The 20,638-nt window shown below is 27.7% G+C and overlaps 1 protein-coding gene across 1 annotated transcript in view; it reads left to right on the top strand.

Annotated features, from left to right (window-relative positions):
* The window catches only part of LOC122269315 (papilin), a 29,470-nt gene that overhangs the window by 8,272 nt on the left and 560 nt on the right, over positions 1 to 20,638 (top strand). The window contains exons 5-11 of the mRNA XM_087166925.1: positions 11,004 to 11,195; positions 12,602 to 12,772; positions 14,960 to 15,154; positions 16,575 to 16,745; positions 17,596 to 17,772; positions 18,781 to 18,963; positions 19,891 to 20,073. Of these exons, the coding sequence (XP_087023051.1) occupies positions 11,004 to 11,195; positions 12,602 to 12,772; positions 14,960 to 15,154; positions 16,575 to 16,745; positions 17,596 to 17,772; positions 18,781 to 18,963; positions 19,891 to 20,073 (1,272 nt within the window). The remainder of the gene's footprint in view (positions 1 to 11,003; positions 11,196 to 12,601; positions 12,773 to 14,959; positions 15,155 to 16,574; positions 16,746 to 17,595; positions 17,773 to 18,780; positions 18,964 to 19,890; positions 20,074 to 20,638) is intronic.

The following is a 20,638-nucleotide window of genomic DNA, read 5'->3' as shown; positions in this document are numbered from 1 at the left end:
AAAATACTTAAGAGATCTATTTTTGTATAAGTCAAGAAGACTAGGCGTACAGATGTCATTTCGGATATTTTTGTTCCTGAAATACCAGGGTGAATTTGTGATATTGCGGAGGATTTTGTTATAAACACTCTGTAAGAGTTTAAGATTTGTCTTTGCAGCCCCTTCCCCCCGATGGCGGGTGCTGCATATGTTAATAGGGGGTTGAGAAGCATTTCAATGGGTACCATCCATCGAAGTAAGCCTTTTCAAATCGAAGTGGGAGTTTCTGTCAAGGAAAGCGTGTTTACATCAGGTCCTGGTCACCAATGTAGTAAGAGTCGCATCTGCAATGTCAACCTTCATCTATGTAAAGGTACCCCAACATAGAATCGAGTTAACATGCCTTATATAATGGTAAATAGGAATTGTAATTTTGTAGTGGTAGACACACTACAATCTGTATTAGTTATTACAGTTGAAGCCGTCAAAGTGAAAAATAACAAGTTTCAAAAGTATATTAAGTTCACTGTATGCCTATCTAATTTTGTATGCTACTTAAATTTTTTTAAATCATGAAAAAATAGTCAATCGATTATGCTGTTAATTCTGCAGTGTAATCAATAATTCAATTATATTGTTGATAGCAATCAATGTTTTTCATCATAAATATTTGTTATAATTATTGTTGTGATAAGCTTTTCTACTTTTATGAAGTGATAAAAAAATAGCTTTTTTTGTATTTTTATGAACCAATAAAAACAATAATCAATGCTGCCCAGCATTTTTTTCCACTGTAGCTTCCTTAAGCAAACATTATAAATGAATAATGCTGAATTTAAATGTTTTTATTGTGCTTTTCATTTCAGCTTAAGAAGTGATTCTGAAAAACTCATCATCCAACAGATGGAATAATTCTCCTTATTCTTGAAATGTACTATTTTCTCCAGCTTCTATAATTCTTTTTTGCACGTTATCTGTAACCGTGTTTCCTGAAAAGAAAAAAAAATCTGTCGCAAGAATAATATGTTGCCATTTATAAATTACAAAAACTCATCATCTAACAGATGGAATTAATCTCCTTAAAAATCTCAAAATGTATTGTTTTCTCAAGCTTGCATAATTATTTTTTGAACGTTATCTGTAACCCTTGTTCCTGAAAAGAAAAGAATTATTTTGTCACAAGAATAAACTGTTGCCATTTATAAATTATAAAAATAAAGTTATGGTACTTTTCAATCTTCTGGTTTATTTCTTTATTGAAACCGATAAATACATTAAATAATTTCTTTTTTGTAAATCAATAGTTGTTTATAAATGTTTGAAGTACTTTTACTGAACATATAATTTTACTTATTTTAATTTTCAGGTGATGCCACTGTAAAAAGCAATACTTCAATTTATTGCTTTAATTTTAAGGAATTATAAACTAATAATTAAGTTCTGAGAAAAAATATAAGGGTCAAAACTACCAGAATATGGAAAAGTTCTGCCTATGGGAAAGAAAAAAAGCTCGATAATTTTTATTAAAATGCTTTGGTAATTATTCTGGTAAAATTAATAATAAAATAGAGTTTTATAATCTGTGATGAAATTTGGTAAATAGGAAAAATTTTTTTAATTTTATCACGATACCTTAGAGCATGGTATTAAAACCATTTCTTCCGCCGTTACGTTTACTTTTCAGCTTCGTACTTTTTACAAAATGTGTGGTAATAAGCACTATAATTTTGAAAAAGTGAAATTCCATTAAACCGCTATCTTATGAATGGAAATATTGTTATATGAACTCCATTAAATACAGTATAGTTTCGTTTTTGATGCTAGATTTATTATTATCTTTTTACCAGAAATATAATTACCATATAATATGGTTATTCTGCCAGATTTTTCCTACTTCGTGAGATTTTAAACTTGATGAGACAAAAAAGTATACATTAAAGTTTTAATAAAATAGATCACAAAACATGTTAATAGTTTCATTAAAGTTATTTTTGAATTTTACGACCAAGTTTGATCATTGAATAATATTAGTCAACGGTAAAACTGTCTGTAATAAGTAAATAGTCTCAGTTTTGAGTTAATTTTTATTTTTGAATTTTAAAATATTTTGTCTGTAACATAGATTTAAATGTCTTTAAAATGGATAATTTTGAATTCAACTATGAAAAATCTACTTACCAAAATAATTAGCATACAAAATAATTAATAAAATATGCTCATAATCCACAATTTATCTACCAGAAATCCAGAATGATTTAAATTTAACTATTGAGTATTAAAAATAGGCTTACCATTTATGAAATTTTGAAACGTAAATATAACTGAGAAAACGAAACTTTATTAAGAACTCATAAAACTATGGGTTTTCAAAAGATAAAAATTAACATAAATATAACATCAATTCACTGGTATATAAGACATGCTAACTTGATTCAATCACGAGGTACCTTTTGATAGATGAAGGTTGGCATGGTCGATAACTCCTCCCCCCACAGTTATAATCACTCTAAAAATATCTAATGAAATATTGCTGTAAAAATTATGGTATGATATTTCACGGTAAAAAGGATTTTATGCATGATGCTCCCTTAAGAGCCCATATTTTATATCGAGATTTACAGTTAAGTTTTATTAAAATTAAAATTTACACCTTTAAAATATTTTTTTATGTTACTTTATTTTTGAACTGAGTATTTTCTTTTATATCGATCAATTTGCAAAATTTTCTATTTAAAAAGTAATTTCAATTCGTAATTTTTGTTACAATTTCCATTCCTGCCCATATTTTTATGAATACCGTGAGAAATGAAAATAGTTTTAATAATTGTGACATCAAATTCAATGGTTTATTTTTTTCTGTCTAAAATGGAGCAAACAATTTATATTGTAGGGGATATTTTTCATCAATATTAAAGACATTCTTCGCTAAATTTTATAAACCTTAATATTTAACAACGTAAAAATGTATTTAAATTTTTTAGGTACAAATTTGAGATAATTTTAAATTTGTCTAAGGGAATAAATAATTTTCCCTCCTTAAAGTTATCAATAGCAACGTTAATTAAACGTGTTATTTTGTTTTAATAATCTAAACAAAATTTAAAAAGAAATTTTTCATATAATTTGAATGGAAAATTATTTGTCCCAATTTTGAAGAAAAATTATCAAATTAATTATTAAACAACATTATTATATTACCAACTCTATTTATACATGAAGTCAATAGATACTGCAGTTTTTATTGTGTTTTTGTTAATATTTTATTGTTTTGGTAACTAAATTCTTTATTAAAAATGGTGTATTTTGCAAATATCATGTGATAATTAAATTATTTAGGTGGTGACTTATTTTTAATGTGTGTAGCATAAAATATCAAAAGCATTTCAATAGAAATTTTGTTAGAGTAATGATGCTAGTTAGTTATTGCTTTCAAATTACACTTTACTTTTACCTTTTACTATTTTTAGAAATATCACTTAGAATTTTGATTTTGTAAAAATCTTGTCTTGTACTTTTTTGCTTGTATTATTTATTTTTAATAATTGTTTTTCTGAATATTTTGATGTCGTAATAATTGGATTCTCATTTTTCGTCATTTGTTAGTCGTATTCTCATGGGTTAAAGTTCAGATTTTCAAGGACATTTTTCAGTTCAAAAAATATTCAAACATTTTTCCCACGCTGTTTTTTTTTAGAAAACAGCGTTTCGTACCTCAACTTATGTAGTCAAATTAATTCAGCGATCTTAACAAAAGTTATGATGCTATGGGAAAAAGCTGTTACTGATTCTCGGATATTTATTGAATATCTCTTATATAATTCTGTTCCTGTATATCGTTATCTCTCAAAAAGGGGGTGGTAATCCTTAGAGTTTGACGTTCCTGATATTGGCAAGAGATATAGGGGTACTTTATTTTTACAGTTTACTACTTTTACGATTGCATTTTATTTCATGGCCTTAATTACATTTTATACATACGTAATTTAAGACGCATTCATCAAATACTTTTATTAAAAACATTCGAAAAACTATTATGATTTGAGAAAAAATATTAATTTCATTAAATAAAAGTAATGGAAACAAAAAAAGGAAATCATATTTGGCACCTTATATGAAAGAATTAAGTAGGTTTTCGAAAGAAAAAAAAACCCAAATGAAACTGAGTAATAAGAAGTGTGCATTTCATTACATAATTTTTTTTTGGTTGTGGGGGGGGATGCTTAAGGGAACACTGCCTTTTTGTTATTAAAAAGAAGGGAGGAGTTTTAAACTTATCACCAACACAAAATAGGACATTGTAACTTTTTGATCAGATAGCATGAATCAGCTATTTTATGCTTAGATCGATCTTGAGCCTTCCATGAATTACAAAGGTTTATATATATATATATATATATATATATATATATATATATATATATATATATATATATATATATATATATATATATATATATATATAATTGAAAAATAATGGCGATAATCTTTCTCTTTACTCTTTTCATGATATTTTTATTTCTAAGTACCGTAACTTATATGCAAAGAACAATCTAAACCGCGAAAACAGTTAGAGATTGGATTTCAGTCTTACATACAAATTGTATTAAAAAAATATCGAAAGTAAAGATTTTTTTTACCACTTAAATCAAATAAATCAGACAGAGAAAAAGCATTAATTCTGTACATAATCAGCGATATTAATGTTTTTCGATTGAAAAAAAAACAACTCATTACCAAAGATAAAAATAAGTAGACTTACGCCTATTTATTAAGTAGAGAACTCGTGTCTTAATGAATCAAGGGCCACTTGAAAATGTCAGACTGTCTGAGGTATGTCTGAAGCAACCGTACTCAAGTGAGTTCATTCCGTTTGATAATGGATGAGGACCATGGTTGGATTTATTATCCATCCGAAAGTAATGATTCTGCTGAGAAAGAAATAGAATTTTATTTGAAAATTAATAAACACAACGCCAGAGGGTGTTTTCTGAAATAAAAAAGGAAGTTCACTTATTAGTTCTTTTCGAAAAACTCGCTATGTACACGGAGAAAATAAATTCTGGTGAAATTACCATACGGTATGGGGATGAAATTTCTGGCAAAAATGCCCCATAATTCGGGTAAAAAGAAACAAAAATATGCGGTATTTAAACTACTCATTTGGCTCTATTCCGTTCATATGTAACAGTTTACCGAAAATTAGGGTTTTTAAAATTATGTTTCTCATTATTTCACCTTTAGTACAAAATGCGAAACAGTAAAGTAAATAAATCGAATATATGGTCTCTGTGACATGCTCTAAGGTATCATGATAAAATTACCAAATTTTACTACATGTGTCAAATTTTTTCATGTATTATAAAACAAAAAATTTCTTGATAGTTTTATCAAAATTATTACCGAAGTGCTTCGTTAAAAAACAACCAAAACCTTGCAGCTTAGTATAAAAACCATTTATTCAGTTCAATTTGCTTTTCAATTTTGTATTTTTTTCTAAATGTGTTGTAACAAAAACTATAATTTTGGAAATCTGAATTTCCGGTAAAGCGGAAGGAATAATCTACAAAATGAATGGTTTAAATACCATATATTTTGGTTTTATTCCCAGAATTATGTTTTCTTTTACAATAAATAACATTACCATACAATACAGTAATTTTATCAGAATTTATTCCTCCGTATACTAATACTAATTTTATTCGGAATTTATTTATTTTGTATTTAATTATTTCTCAAGTATAGAGTTCAAATTTTTCTAAAAGAGTGTTTTTGAAAAAAAAAATTATAGTTATCACTTTAAATGATAAATTCTGTATTAGTTGCTTTCAGTTAATAACTGTAAATTATCGAATAATGCAATCATACAAATTTACATTCATTTAAAAAAAATATTTCGAAAAAAGAAAAGTCCCGTAATGGACTGATCTTAAAGACACGGTTCCCAGTAGAACACCGAAGTCAGGCATGGCTGACTGCCATCAGTAAGCGGGTGGGTGACTAGCCTGCGTGGGGACCGAGGTTGTGCGGTATCGGTCCTCGTTAAACTGTTCTACCGTAAAGTGCTTGACTTCGCTTGCAGGTCGTCGGGTTACCAAAGTGACGAAGCCATCTCCTCTGCAGAGGATCAAAATTGTTAAGGCATGTCCGCGGATTATCCATAGGGATGTTTTCCAGGCCGTCGATAATAGCCCATTATGCAGCTCTAGTGTGACGTAAATGAAGAGCCCATCTAAATAAGAAAAACATTATTCTTAAAATTATCCTAAATTTAAATTTACAAATGAAATATGTAACAATAATTTAAAACATTTAAAAAAAGAAATTGAAATTTTTGAACGATTATTTGGATTGTTGGGCTCTCATATGAATGAACAAAAAAGTTATTTAGAATATCATGCTGAGTTAAATGTGCGAAAAAAAATTTTTTTTTTAAAAATATGATCGCTCATAGCTTTTTTTTTCCTAATTTTTAATTTCATTACTTGTTTGAGTAAAAAAAATGTCATGGAATGTCTTGAATACAGGAAATTATTCTTAAGTTTAAAGATATATTTTGTTTTAATTTTAAATTGTTTTTATAAAAAAATAATTCAGTTCGTTTTAAATATTATGACCAACAATTGAGTAAATGCCATGCGGCAAACAAAATTACTCTCTGTCTGTGCTTATGTTTATAACTTCAACAGATTAGTCCAAACAATTTTTTTTGTTGTCTCCTGCCTCATAAACAAAGAAATTTTTTTTAAATGTTTTTGAAGGAAAGGAAAGTTAGGAAAAGTCTCAAAAAACAAGTAAGCTGAAATAATAGCTATTAATTTTGGAATTAGTGCCTTTCCAAATTTATTTGCGATCAAATGACTGCTCTGTTAGTTAGGATATCGTTAAAATGATTCCCATATCATCCCTAATTAATTTTATATTCATTCGAGTGCTCAAGTTTCCAATAAATTTCCTGAATTTCTGAAACGACATTCTAGCAAGTAAGCAGGAATAACTATTTTAGAAATTAGTACTTCTCGAAAATCATTAGCTGTCCACTGGCTGCTCTATAGTTAACATGATTTCCATATTCAAGTATTCAAAAATTTACTCAAGTACTCAATCTTAAATTGAGTACATAAGTTCCTTGAATAGGAAATGACATCTTGGCATTAAATAAGAACTAATTTCTGTTTAACTGATAGCACAAAAATTCTTCCCGAGAATAATTTTTGAATGTAACATCTGGAGATAAGATTAAAAAGAAATCAATGTCAGACGCGTGACATTGTATTAAAGGACAAATAAAATAAGATAGGGAGAAGAATTAAGTTATATCAATTAGTTTTCAATAACTTCAGAAAACATTTGAAAAAAAATATCGTATTTTATACGAAAAATTTTAAATTGATTTTACTAATTACAAACAGAATATAGCCATAAAAGATGGCAAAAATAATTTCATTAAAAATAATCTAAATAAATTTTATTTATTTTAAAACAATAGAATTACAATAGAATTTTCTAAAATTTTAATATTTAAAAGTGCTATTATAAAACATATTTATTATATGTATAAAACTTTAGTAAGGCCTAATTAAGTTTGCGTGTTCAATTGCTTAAGCATTTACAACTTACTTTTAGATTTAGCGTTGATAAAATGTTTATATATCTATATATTGGTATTTAACTGCAATAAACCTATTCAGGTTTGTACATTAATTTTAAAAATCGATTGTATATTTTTTTAAGCAAAATGTGATAAATTTATAAATTTGTTTAATAAAATTCACCCAGAAAAAAACACTTCTTCTGTTAATTCTAAGTGTATTCCATACCAAATGCAAATTATACCTACACTTTGGTTCAAAATTTACTACTTTTACAAAAAGTTACTTATTTTTAAAAATTACAATCCTACAAACACTTAAAGGATTGTCTAGAAATCATATGCAATTGAATATTTGTCAACAATTTATCTGCCAACAGATTTAAAAATTGAGAGAGCTTTAATACTTCGTATGATAATTGCTGCACTTATGATATTTTTTTTTTAAATCACTAATTGTGTAACTTAAGTACTTGTAATTTTAACGAATATTTTAAAAGAAAAAAATCAGTTGTAAAATTTATAAGTAGCAAATATTATTTTTAATCTACTGAAATCAAGAATAAATGTCGATACTATTTGTGTGGGAAAATGAACAGATAAGCAAATTTTTGAAAGCTATATAAAGCAACAAGCTTTATTGTCTCTCCTTTTAGAAATAATCTAGAATTCACTCAAGTACAATCATGCAAATTCTTGTTCTTTTCAGCCTGGTGGCTGGCTCTCTAGCCCAAATAGGTAACTCTTTTATCCACATAATATAATATAATATAATATAATATAATATAATATAATATAATATAATATAATATAATATAATATAATATAATATAATATAATATAATATAATATAATGTAATATAATATAATATAATATAATATAATATAATATAATATAATATAATATAATATAATATAATATAATATAATATAATATAATATAATATAATATAATATAATATAATATAATAAAATATAATATAATATAATATAATATAATATAATATAATATAATATAATATAATATAATATAATATAATATAATATAATATAATCTATATTATATAAAACGCTAATACGCATGTATCAATAAAATCGATGATATTTCTTTTCTCGCGTTGGCAACAGTTTTCATTTTTAATTGATAGGCTTCGGCGCGCAAGAGCACGTAGTGAGCATCATATGTCTAATCGGGTGAATTCTCACCGAATTATAAAAAAAATTCTCACAAAATTATATCTTCATCGAAGCCGATGCTTTACATCCGGCGTTCAGTACTGTTTCATATTGTTTTACAACACATGGTTTTAGCCCTCTGGTGGGAAAGACTTTAAAATAAAACTCACAACAGTTACTTTTCTCAACAACTGAAATTTAGAATAGTGTGATTAGGAAAAATATGTGAACTGTTTGCAATTTCAAATTAATATTGAAATGCACAGGTTTATAATTTTCTACAGTGAAAAGTTTTCGGAACTTCAGTGTTCAAAAAATTATACAAAAGCTAGACGTTAAGAACGTATCCAATGAGCGAGCAAAGCGAGCATCGGATTGCGAAGCAATCCGAAATGAACTGCGAAAGTAATTCCGGGGGTTGGCGAGAGCCAGCGAGCAGGGGGCGAAGCCTCCTAGTATAATATAATATAATATAATATAATATAATATAATATAATATAATATAATATAATATAATATAATATAATATAATACAATACAATGTAATTTAATTTAATGTAATGTAATGTAATGTAATGTAATGTAATGTAATATAATATAATATAATATAATATAATATAATATAATATAATATAATATAATATAATATAATATAATATAATATAATATAATATAATATAATATGAATCAATAAAACATTGTATCTTTACTTTCTTTCGTTCTTTTTATTTCATTTTATTTATTTTTACTTAATCTTATATGAAGCTAAAAAAATAAATAAAACATCACTACCGTAAACCGGGGCGAGTCTACCCATTTTAGTTTTATTTAATTTTCGCTATTTTAAATTGCAAATAAAATATTTTTTACCGACGTAGGACTTAGTTCAGACTCTAAGGAAGATGGCGCTGTAGTAGTTTGATCCGTTTTTATTTATTTGGTGCCTTTTTAACCGACCTGTTCAAACGTCTTTTGAGAGATTTGTATTGAAAATCAGCAAACTTTTAGTTGGTGCTCCATAAGTATATTATTATTATTACTATTTTCACTTTGGTTAAGTGATAAACTTATCTAAGACTAAGATTACATTAATTTTATATGAAAAAACCCAAAAAGAATGTAAGTTTCGCTGTTGTAAACAAAAAGCCAGAATTCGTGGGGCGAGTCTACCCATTCGTATTTAGTTTTAATAAAGCATAATAATATAATTTAGAACTTTGTTTATATTAAAATTAAGTCATTTTAAATGAATTTGAGTATATTATTTTAATTTTGCATTGATAAATTTATCATTAATAAGAAAATTTATAGGTTAAATATAAATGTAAATATAAAATATGTTTATTTTACCTATTTTTTCAATTTTTATATTACAAAATTAACTTTTTTTATTTAATGCAAGTTAAATAAATTATTATTTATAAATTATTATTACCTCCCAAAAGAATGGGAAAAGGATTTTTCATGATTCCCAATGTTTGAATTTCGATTTTGTTAATAATCTTTAATTATTATTATTTATTAATTATTTAATTGTAAATTTATATTAATTTTAATTTATTTTTATCAACAATAATCAGAAAAAAATGTTATTTTATAATGTTAATGATTATAAAAACAAAACTGTGATCAAAATGTGATAATCGATCAAATACTCAATTTGTGTTATTTTATGAATAAAAAAATGGAATATATAATAAAGTTATGAATTTTACTTCCTAAATATCCTATATAGTAACTAAAATAACAATTTAATAGTAAAATTTGATTAATTACAATGTTAACATTCATTTTAGTAAAATGGGTAGACTCGCCCCATACGAGAGATTTGTCAGCAGTTCTATAAAAATATACAGTAACAGCGTAACTGTTAATATTTTTTAAAATCGATTTCACAGCTTTAAAGAGGGATAAATAGCGATTCCGAAACACCTATTAAAAGCCTTTTTCCTTAATATTTACAAAAGTTTGACCACTTGAAAGTTGACAAACTGAAAAAATGGGTAGACTCGCCCCGGTTTACGGTACGTTTTTTAAAGCCTCAATTTTTATCTTTATAATTTATTATTCCTTTTTTAACGCAATAATTTTGTCAAGTTTTAATTTTAATTTATTCTGGTACTTCCTTGCTCAAATAGTTAGCTGAACGATCACTTTCCATCACACGTTTTGAAAATTCTTATCCATTTCTTATGAAATTACAACCATCAGTAGTTATATTTAAATTTTGAAGCTTTTCTATATGCTCTGTTATTTTTAGACGTTAACTTGTCCTGTCCTGCCAATTCTAACTATTCAACATGCACAACAGCGTGCCCCCTGACATGTGAGAATTACCAAGACCCTCCAAAACCATGTGTTCTCATGTGCAAGATCGGATGCCAATGCGATGAAGGATACATTTTTGCGAAGGATGGAAGCTGTGTGTTGCCTGAACACTGCCCAGCTCAAAGTAGGAAGATTTTTTTATTTATTTATTAATTATTTTTTTAATTCCAGGTATTATTTTTTTTTAACTCTCGTTCTTAACCTCGGAAGATGTTAGAAGTGTTACTCATTTTACGTTACCCGGTGGGCACCAGTGAACTTAAGTCACGGAGGCGAGTAGCATTACCCACGCAACACTGTCACAGATACCCGTTCATAGGGTGGGTTACATTCCCACATCGCGCTAGAGAGAACAACACACCGGAACAAACATCCCTGACGTGCAAATTTGCAAAAATTGAGAATTATTCATTGACTTTGTTATTTTTCTTTTAGATTAAAATATCTTACTAAACTATCGATCTTTAAAAAATATATTGCAATTTTTAAAGTATTTAAGTATGTGCAGTATAAAGCTCAGATAATTCTTTACGACAAGATGTATAAATTTATCTAGTATAAATTTACAGCTTAGCTTCAAGTGTAAGGCACTTAAACTGTGGCGGTTTTTTATTTGCTTTGGCGAAAGAGCCTTGCAACACTATGTTAGATACATCTTCTCTTTCTTAATAAAATTGTAAGTCTAACTATATGAGAGTGTGCATTTATTTTAATATGCAAGAAAGCGGGCACAAAATTAAATAAAGCTTTTCTCTGCTGTCTACAAAATTTACGTAGGATGCTTTTACAGCAATCGCCACTTTTCTGAAAGGCGTAACTTTTGCCCAGTACTGAAGAAATTAAAAAAACATTGTTGAACCTCAGTTTTCATTGTTTCTTTTATAGAACCTTATTATTACAGAAAACGTTTACTACTCCGGTTCATATTTTGAGGTCCATACCCCCGACGAGTTTTGTGCCTGAAACCGTAAAAGTTCGATATTTAATCTGACAGATTAAGGCTGAAATTCTCGACGATATATAGTCAAAACTTGCGAGGGGGAAGCCAAAGTAAACAATTTATTCAGAGTACTAAATTACGAATATAATATTACTTAATTTTTGTTTAACATTTTAACATTTTATGTAGATTTTTTATTCTTAGTAATTGAAGAACTCAGTTTTTTGCATATTTGCTTACTTTGGAAGTTGTAAAAAGGCATAAGAAAATTCAATGAATCTGGTGGCTTCTTTCGGTTAAAGAGTCCGAGTCCGGGTTTGTACTTTTCGAAACTCTGTCTGAACCCATCGTAACCCAAATGGGTACTACTAGTATTGTTTTGTATAAGAACTTAATGTATGAAGATTGCTACCATATATCGATACTGTTGTAATAAGTTCTTACAGCATTTAGCAAGAATTATGTTAAGGTTCTAATAGAAGAAAATTATTTATTTATATTTAGTGATTTTTTTAATACAATTTTATAATACAGTTTTATTGTTGAAAAGAATTTTATTTTATTCATATTACTAATATCTCCTAAATTAGCCATTGAAAAGTCATGCAGTGGTGAACCTGAAACTGGCGTGTGTGATGCTTATTTTCCTTCTTGGTATTATGATAGCAAATCTGGCACTTGCAAACGATTCGTTTATGGAGGATGTGGAGGTAACGGTAACAGATACGCCACTGAGCAGGAATGCTTACAAACTTGTGCTGGTATGGGGTTTTTCTTCAATTTCGAAGTGAAGTGTTGTTTATATGCAATTTTGGGAAACTAAATATTATATAACATTTTACAATTTTATTACCATGCAAAATATATGAATTTTTTATTTTTAAAACTGATACAATTATATATATACTTCTGTTAACTTGGTTGAAATTTTGTCACTATTCAAAGTTTTCCTGTTACTTTAAAGTATTTCCTTGAAGTCATATTTTTAAAGAGTTTTGGCAGTTTAAAATTTTTAATCATCTTTTAATTAACTTTTTTTTATTATCTACTTTTCATATCACATTTGATGCATGCACCTATGTGTATTTGTAGCCGATGTGATCTGTGTAAATCAAAACCTTATGTAGTTTTACTTGCTGGCGAACTATTTGTCGACTTGTTCTTCATGGTTTCTATAACCGATATTTATCTTTTTAAATAAAGTTTTTTTAAAGGATTATTATATAAGGATTGAAAATTTAAGATTTGTGTTCAAGAAAGTTGTTAACAATTATTTATCATTAATAATAGTAAGTGTTATAAGGCTTTAGTATAAGAATTTAATAAATTTAAATGCCTTGGAATTGATATGTCGCCTGGAAGAGTAAAAATAAGCAAATTTATGTTTAAAATTACCACTGACAGTTAAATATAGTATTTCTTCAGTTTTAAATAACTTTTTTTTAACCTGTATGCTTGTTTCTAGTACTTTATTACTTTCACCTCACAATCTATGAATTTAGCGAGATTTAAGACGATTGAATTTTTTCTAGTGGTTTTTTCTGTTTTTATTTTTAACAATATTTTGTTTCCATGACAGCGCTCGTTTTGATCTATAACAATAAAATATTTTAAATTTTTGATATTCTGGTATTTGTTCTGATTTAAGGGACCAGACTCAAGGATAATCCTCTTAAAGCCGTGGTGGCATGGGGGATAGAGCGTTCGCCTCCCAACGCACCCGGCTCGAATCGACCACAATGCTGACGTAAAACATCCTCAGGGGTAGAAAAAAAATTATCTTAAGGACAATTGAGTACTTTTGACTTTAATCAACTTATCTCAAAATATTTGAACAGTTGATTTATTAAAATAAAAACGTTGCGAATCTTGCGTGTAGCATATGTTTTTTTACATAATAAAAAACAAAAAAAAACAATGAAGAGATTATTTGCGTGGGAAAATGAACAGACACGCAAATTTACGATAGCTATATAAAGTAAGAATTTTTAGTGTATCTTCCTCTTAGAAATAAGCTTGAAAATCTATCAAGTACAATCATGCAACTTTTAGTTCTTTTCTGCCTAGTAGCTGGGTCTCTAGCCCAAATAGGTAAATATTTCATAATAACTAATTCACTTTGTTCGTGCTTGAAATAAGTTTAACGTAATATAATATAATATAATATAATATAATATAATATAATATAATATAATATAATATAATATAATATAATATAATATAATATAATATAATATAATATAATATAATATAATATAATATAATATAATATAATATAATATAATATAATATAATATAATATAATATAATGTAATGTAATGTAATGTAATGTAATGTAATATAATATAATATAATATAATATAATGTAATGTAATGTAATGTAATGTAATGTAATGTAATGTAATGTAATATAATATAATATAATATAATATAATATAATATAATATAATATAATATAATATATCCCATAACATATCCAATAAAAATTGTACTCTAAAACAAACTTTATTTTCTATTTTTTATTATTTTCTATTTAATTTTTATCTAATTTAAAATCAAGGCACAGAAAAATAAAAGACTGTGAAGAGTTTTAAAAAATGTCTACTTTATCAATTTAAATTAGTGCTATACTTTATAGACAATTATTTTGACAAATTTATCTAAATACTGCAGCTTTTTCTTCAAGCAAATAGTTGTTCAGTGTTGCATCTGTATTACATTGAAATTGTTAAGAACTATAATTTGTATGAAGAATATTTATAGCAAAATTCAAAACAATTTTAATTATTTTTTACATTCAATTTTTAAGCATAAACCACACAGTTATAACTGCATTTTCAAGATGTAAAACATTTTATTATAAGTTCTTATTCCATTGATTTTATAATAAAACCATTAAGACTTATTTCTAAAATTGATATATAAACCTTCGATATTTTATTCTTTAGACTTCAATGTCAGGGATTGTCCTGCCAATTCCCACTACACAACATGTGGTACAGCATGTCCTCTGACATGTGAGAACTACCTAAGCCCACCCCAGGTATGTGTTCTTATGTGCAAGATCGGATGCGAATGCGATGAAGGTTACGTTTTGGCAAAGGATGGTAGCTGTGTTCTGCCAGAACACTGCCCAGCTCAAGGTAAACATATATCAAGATTTTAATTAAAAAAAAGCCGTTTACATAAACCCAATATTTACCTTAAGGAGTTCATAAATATGAGTTTTAAAATAAAGACAGATGTCATAATGTTTTGATTGTAAGAAAAATAGTTTTATATTTAGGAATATAGCCTATGTAGACGTTTACTTCCACATCTAAATGTTTACTGCTCTTTATTTTAATATCAGTACTTCTTCATCTTCTTCAGCTCTACAGCCTACTGTAGGCAAGAACTGTCTTTTACATCGGAAATTATCCACTGCCACAGTTCTCTAATGGTTGACCCTAATTTCATGTAAAATTTTCTCAACTGTATCATGTCATCTGGTGTTTGGTCTACTTTTCTTTCTATTTCATAAATTTTTGAAATGTCACTTTTTTGTTGGGTTTAAATTATTGTACTTGTAGATGTTTCCAAGCTATCTTAATTGATATACCTTTATAGTTTCCAGAATATTTAGTTCGCTGAATTTGGGGTAAAATTCATTATTAAAACGGATCTCTTGACATCATTTTCTTTAACTACACCAACTATTTTTATAATTATTTTTCGTTCGAATATTCTTTAACTTTGCTCATGGTTCAGAATTATTCATTTCTATACATAATTATTATTTTTACTAAAGTTTTATAAAAACATCAGTACAATATTGTAAGTTAATTTATTTTGTACATTTAATCAGATAATCAAACTGGAACAATTTTTAGAAATGGTTATTAAAAATCTTTTAAATTTGGTCCGAAAACATGTTATAGCTTAACAATTAAATTGAGATGATTTTTTTGAAGTTGCTGAAAATCTTGTGAATCGTTTTTTGCGAAACTATTAAGGAATTAAAAACGCATGCAAGCAAGTGAACACGAAAAATTTGCATAAAATTGCTGAAAGTTTTGTAAATTGTGCTCGAAAATTTTTTGATAAATTTATATTTGCAACGATCTAATCTCACTCGACGCAATTATTTTTAATAAACACTGCTTGTTAGGCCTTTTAAACCGTTTTTAAATTTAAAATGTTTTTTAAAGCTCTTTTAATAATTTAAACCTTAGTGTTCAATTTTTATTTTTTGCAAATTCCCTTTTTAAAATAAGCCACCTTCCGAAATTAAAATACTATTGAGTATTAAACTAAATATAAAATTACTTAAAAAAGAATAGAAATACAAAATTAAAATGTAATCAAAATGTAATATAAGAATATAAAGTCCTTTTTAATCAAAAAAAGGTAGTAAACAAAAAAGGTAAAAAAAGTTAGAAATCTGGTATATCTCTTAAGTGAAATTTTCGCATATAATTTATGAGTAATTCAATCCACAAGACCTTATTTAAAACTTTGCAGCATTTTTTAAATAATCAGACCGAAGTGTTTTATTCTCATTAAAAATATCTTAATATTTAGCCGTTGAAAAGTCATGCAGTGGTGAAGCTGAAACTGGTTTGTGCAAAGCTTACTTCCCATCTTGGTATTTCGATACCAAATCTGGCACCTGCAAACGATTTGTTTATGGAGGATGTGGAGGTAACGGTAACCGATACGCCACTGAAGAGGAATGCTTACAGACTTGTGCTGGTAATTGTTCTTTTTAAATTTAACTGCTAATAATTTTTGAAATATATATCTCGAGTATTGATCAATTTTCTAAATTTTAATGTTTCTGATCATACATACTTTACTTGAAAAATTAGAATAGCTTTCCTTAAGACAATGTTTTACATACATTCTGCAGGATAAGTTTTTCAGTTTTCAATCAAATTAATTGAAATTTTAACTACGTATGCCAAGGAATAAACTTAAGCTAACTTAAAAAGGGTTCGAATCCTAGTATAGACACCACAATATTTCTTCCATTCGTTCAATGCGTAGAGAAGTTTCACTGTCCTGAATTTTTCAATATCTGACCCTGGATTATTATAATACGAAACTATCATTCTCGCGTAAATGGCACAGCCACTATAGAACTCTAGCGTCCGTTTAAGTTTTAAACTTATAGTTTAGAAACAGTGCTTGTTGCAAATGGTTACAAAACCATATAGTTTTGAATTCACGGGTTTTTAACCGAACCAATTGCAAACAGTTTCAAACCTGTAAGGGTAAAAAATGTTCTTAACTATAAATTTCAAGGTTAATAGGACAGACAAACTGCTTCTGGTTATTTCAACGTAATTTCAGGATGAAAATTCCAAGAGTGTTGATTTGCTTATGGTGTTGATCATTTTACCTAATCTTGTATCATCCTGTGCCTTTGCGTGATATTTATACAAGAATTAAAATTTGTAATGGAGTGATTGCCCAAATTTATGTAACGAAAAATGAACGCTAACAATAGAAAAATTTAGCATAATAATATGTATTTTTTATTTTACATTTACTAAAAATAAACAAGCCCTTTTGAAATAGCATCTTCATTCTTTTGCTCCAGGCTCAACCAGTTTGGATGTATGCGACTTGACCGCTGAAACAGGTGTTTGCAAGGGTTTATTCCGACGATATGCCTTCGACCAGAGAACTGGTCAATGCAAACAATTCATCTATGGTGGATGCGGTGGTAACGAAAACAACTTCAGAACTCTTGAAGAGTGCGAAAGTGCTTGCCCAGGTAGCTTTTCATTTTATTGACAATAACAAGATTTTTTTTTATGCCAATATGAGAGATGATCATCTAATATAGAATAAGCATGCATTGATAGCTTTACAATTTCATTGATATGTGTTAGATTTTTTGGAGATTTTGATGATAGACTTAGACTTTTGTATTTTCTTTAATACATATTATATTACCATAATGATCGGAAAAAAGTTTCTGGAATAATTTTTTTTTTGGAAAGTAAGAGATTTTTTTTGGAAAATAGTTGTTTTTCTTAAAAAAAAATTCGGAAAATTTCGAAAATTGCTTACATATTTATACAAGGTCCTATAATTAATTATGAAGTGACTAAATATGATGTTCAACTTGTCTATATATTTAAAATGATACTTGCCGCAGACTTAACGGAACCATACAAAACATCTGTTTACCTCCATGGAAATCAAATTTTTATTTATTTATTTTTTAACGGATAACGCCCACTCTGATCGAAATGAAATGGGGCTTATCATTATATTTGTAAATATTTTTAATATTTACATTTTTATTACCTAATATCTAAAATTTCAAATGAATTTTAATAGCAAACTTGTGTAGGAATTCTACAAAAAATTGCTTTAATGAACGAAATGTAATGAGGTTCCAACTTATAATTAGAGATTAGCTATTTTATTTTTGTGTAAAGTGATACTATACTGTAAAAAATTTCAGATCAAATTACGGTAAAAGGCACCGGAACTCAGGATACCGGTACTTTTTAATTCCTTTTCACCGTAAAATTTCTCGGAACAAAACATTTGCAATTGTCACAGTAGTATTTATTGCAAAATTAATGTAATTAAATAAATGTTACTGTAAAATAGATAGTATAAAATTTTACGGTAGAATGGATTTAAGGCAAAATAAATTTTTCGTATGATGCAGCCAGGATGTCAGTACTTTTTAACCGTAGTTTGATAAGGAATTTTTTTTAAGTGCACTAGTTTATATTAATAACTTATTTTACGTTTTCTTTCTCAGTTCAAAGAGCCTTAGATCGCCCAGATTGTGACAAGAAGGCTGCACCCGGTAACTGTTTGGCTTACATGCCCCGTTATTATTACGACCAAGAAGAGGGTATGTGCAAGAAGTTCATCTATGGTGGTTGTGGAGGAAACCGAAACAACTTCGCCACTGAAGATGAATGCTACAACAAATGCGGAGGTAATGACATCATAATTAAGATTTTAATATTCTCCCAGATAGCAATTTTAATGTCATCAACACCGCTCATTATAAAATACAACAAGGCTTGTAATGACTAGCAAATAAACCATGCAAGCTTTAAACAATGCTAAATTTAACTATGCCAGTATACGCGCTATGAGCTTCGCAGTAAACTTGCATAAGCAAACCTTTTATATGGAGATTGAATGTGCCTTTTCTAAGCAAGGGTTGAAAAACCTTCTGAAATGGAAGATGAATCCTCGTTTGCAAATCAAGAGTAGAAAGCGTTTTCAAACCGAGGATAAATTTCGTCCCTCAAGGTTTATTTTAGGTCTTATAACAATCATTAAAGCAAGGTTCAATTGCGCAATTAATTTTTGCGCAATTAAAAATTGCGCAAAACTTGAATAAGAGAAGAAACCACAGTTTTTGTGAATATAAAGAGTGTTTTTGATCTAAGTTTTCAATATTTAAAAGTTACTTCTACTCAGTATTATGAGCTCTTAATTTGAACAAATTAAGAATTATTTATAGATTTTGATAATTTCCCTCTAGGTGGTAAGATCTAACCAAATTGCTTATTTTTTAAAAAAGTTTAGTAATTAAAAAATATTTAAGTCAAAAGTTTTAAAATGTTTAAGCTATTTGTTTGTTTTAAGGCTCAGATAATTCTTTACGGCAAGATTGTGTATATAGTCAGAAATATATAGCTTTAACTTCCACTTTAACTTTTTTTTTTTTTTTAAATTTTAATTGACGAAAGAACTTTAGAAAACACTGCTTAGAAAAGGTTAAGTCGCCAATAATTTTATCGACTTTACATTTTCTATTAGTTTCTTACAGTTACCTGTTTGCAATGCGAAAATTTCTAAAAAAACAGTTGTTTAGATTGACATGAAAGGTTTTTATATTTTATTATTTCAGCTTTGGTAGCCCCCAAGGTTGAGTTGTGCGAGCAAGAGAAAGAGACCGGACTTTGCCGAGGATACTTCCCTAGATACTACTACAACAAGCAGACCGGAGAGTGCGAAAAGTTCATCTATGGAGGTTGTGGAGGAAATGACAACAACTTCTCCTCAAAGGACAACTGCGAACAAGTTTGCAAAGGTGTGTACTTGAACGTGTTTTAGTTAAACTAAGCTATTGCCTAAACTTTAAGGCGAGTTACTTCAAATTTTTTTTTTATTCATGTGTTTCGTATAGGCCACCCTTAACATGTGCTTTATGAATAACATATTAAGGGGTATCACTGATCTTTTATTATAACTATCGATAAGTTTTTTTTAATAATTTAACTATTATCTGTGTAGTGTATCTACCACTACAAGAATGCAATTCCACTTCATTAGTATATAAAACATCTTGCGACATAATGCCGCAATCATAAGTAGCAAGTTAACTGCTCAATGGGGCCCATCTATCGAAGTAGGCTTTTTCAAATTGAAGTGGGAGTTTCTGTCAAGAGAGGCGTGTTCACATCAGGTCCGGGTCACTAATGTGGTAAGAGTCGCCTCGACAATATCAACCTTCATCTATGAAAAGGTACCCCGACATAGAATCGAGTTAACATGTCTTATTTACTAGTGAATTGGAATTGTATTTTCGTAGTACAATATGTATTAGTACAATATGTATATGTACAATATGTATATGTACACACTACAATATGCAT

The sequence above is a fragment of the Parasteatoda tepidariorum genome, chromosome 6 (assembly GCF_982258835.1).
Source record: "Parasteatoda tepidariorum strain Cologne lab strain chromosome 6, Ptep-v5.0, whole genome shotgun sequence".
Classification (NCBI taxonomy): Eukaryota; Metazoa; Arthropoda; class Arachnida; order Araneae; family Theridiidae; genus Parasteatoda; species Parasteatoda tepidariorum.
This window is presented reverse-complemented; position numbering and strand designations above follow the sequence as displayed.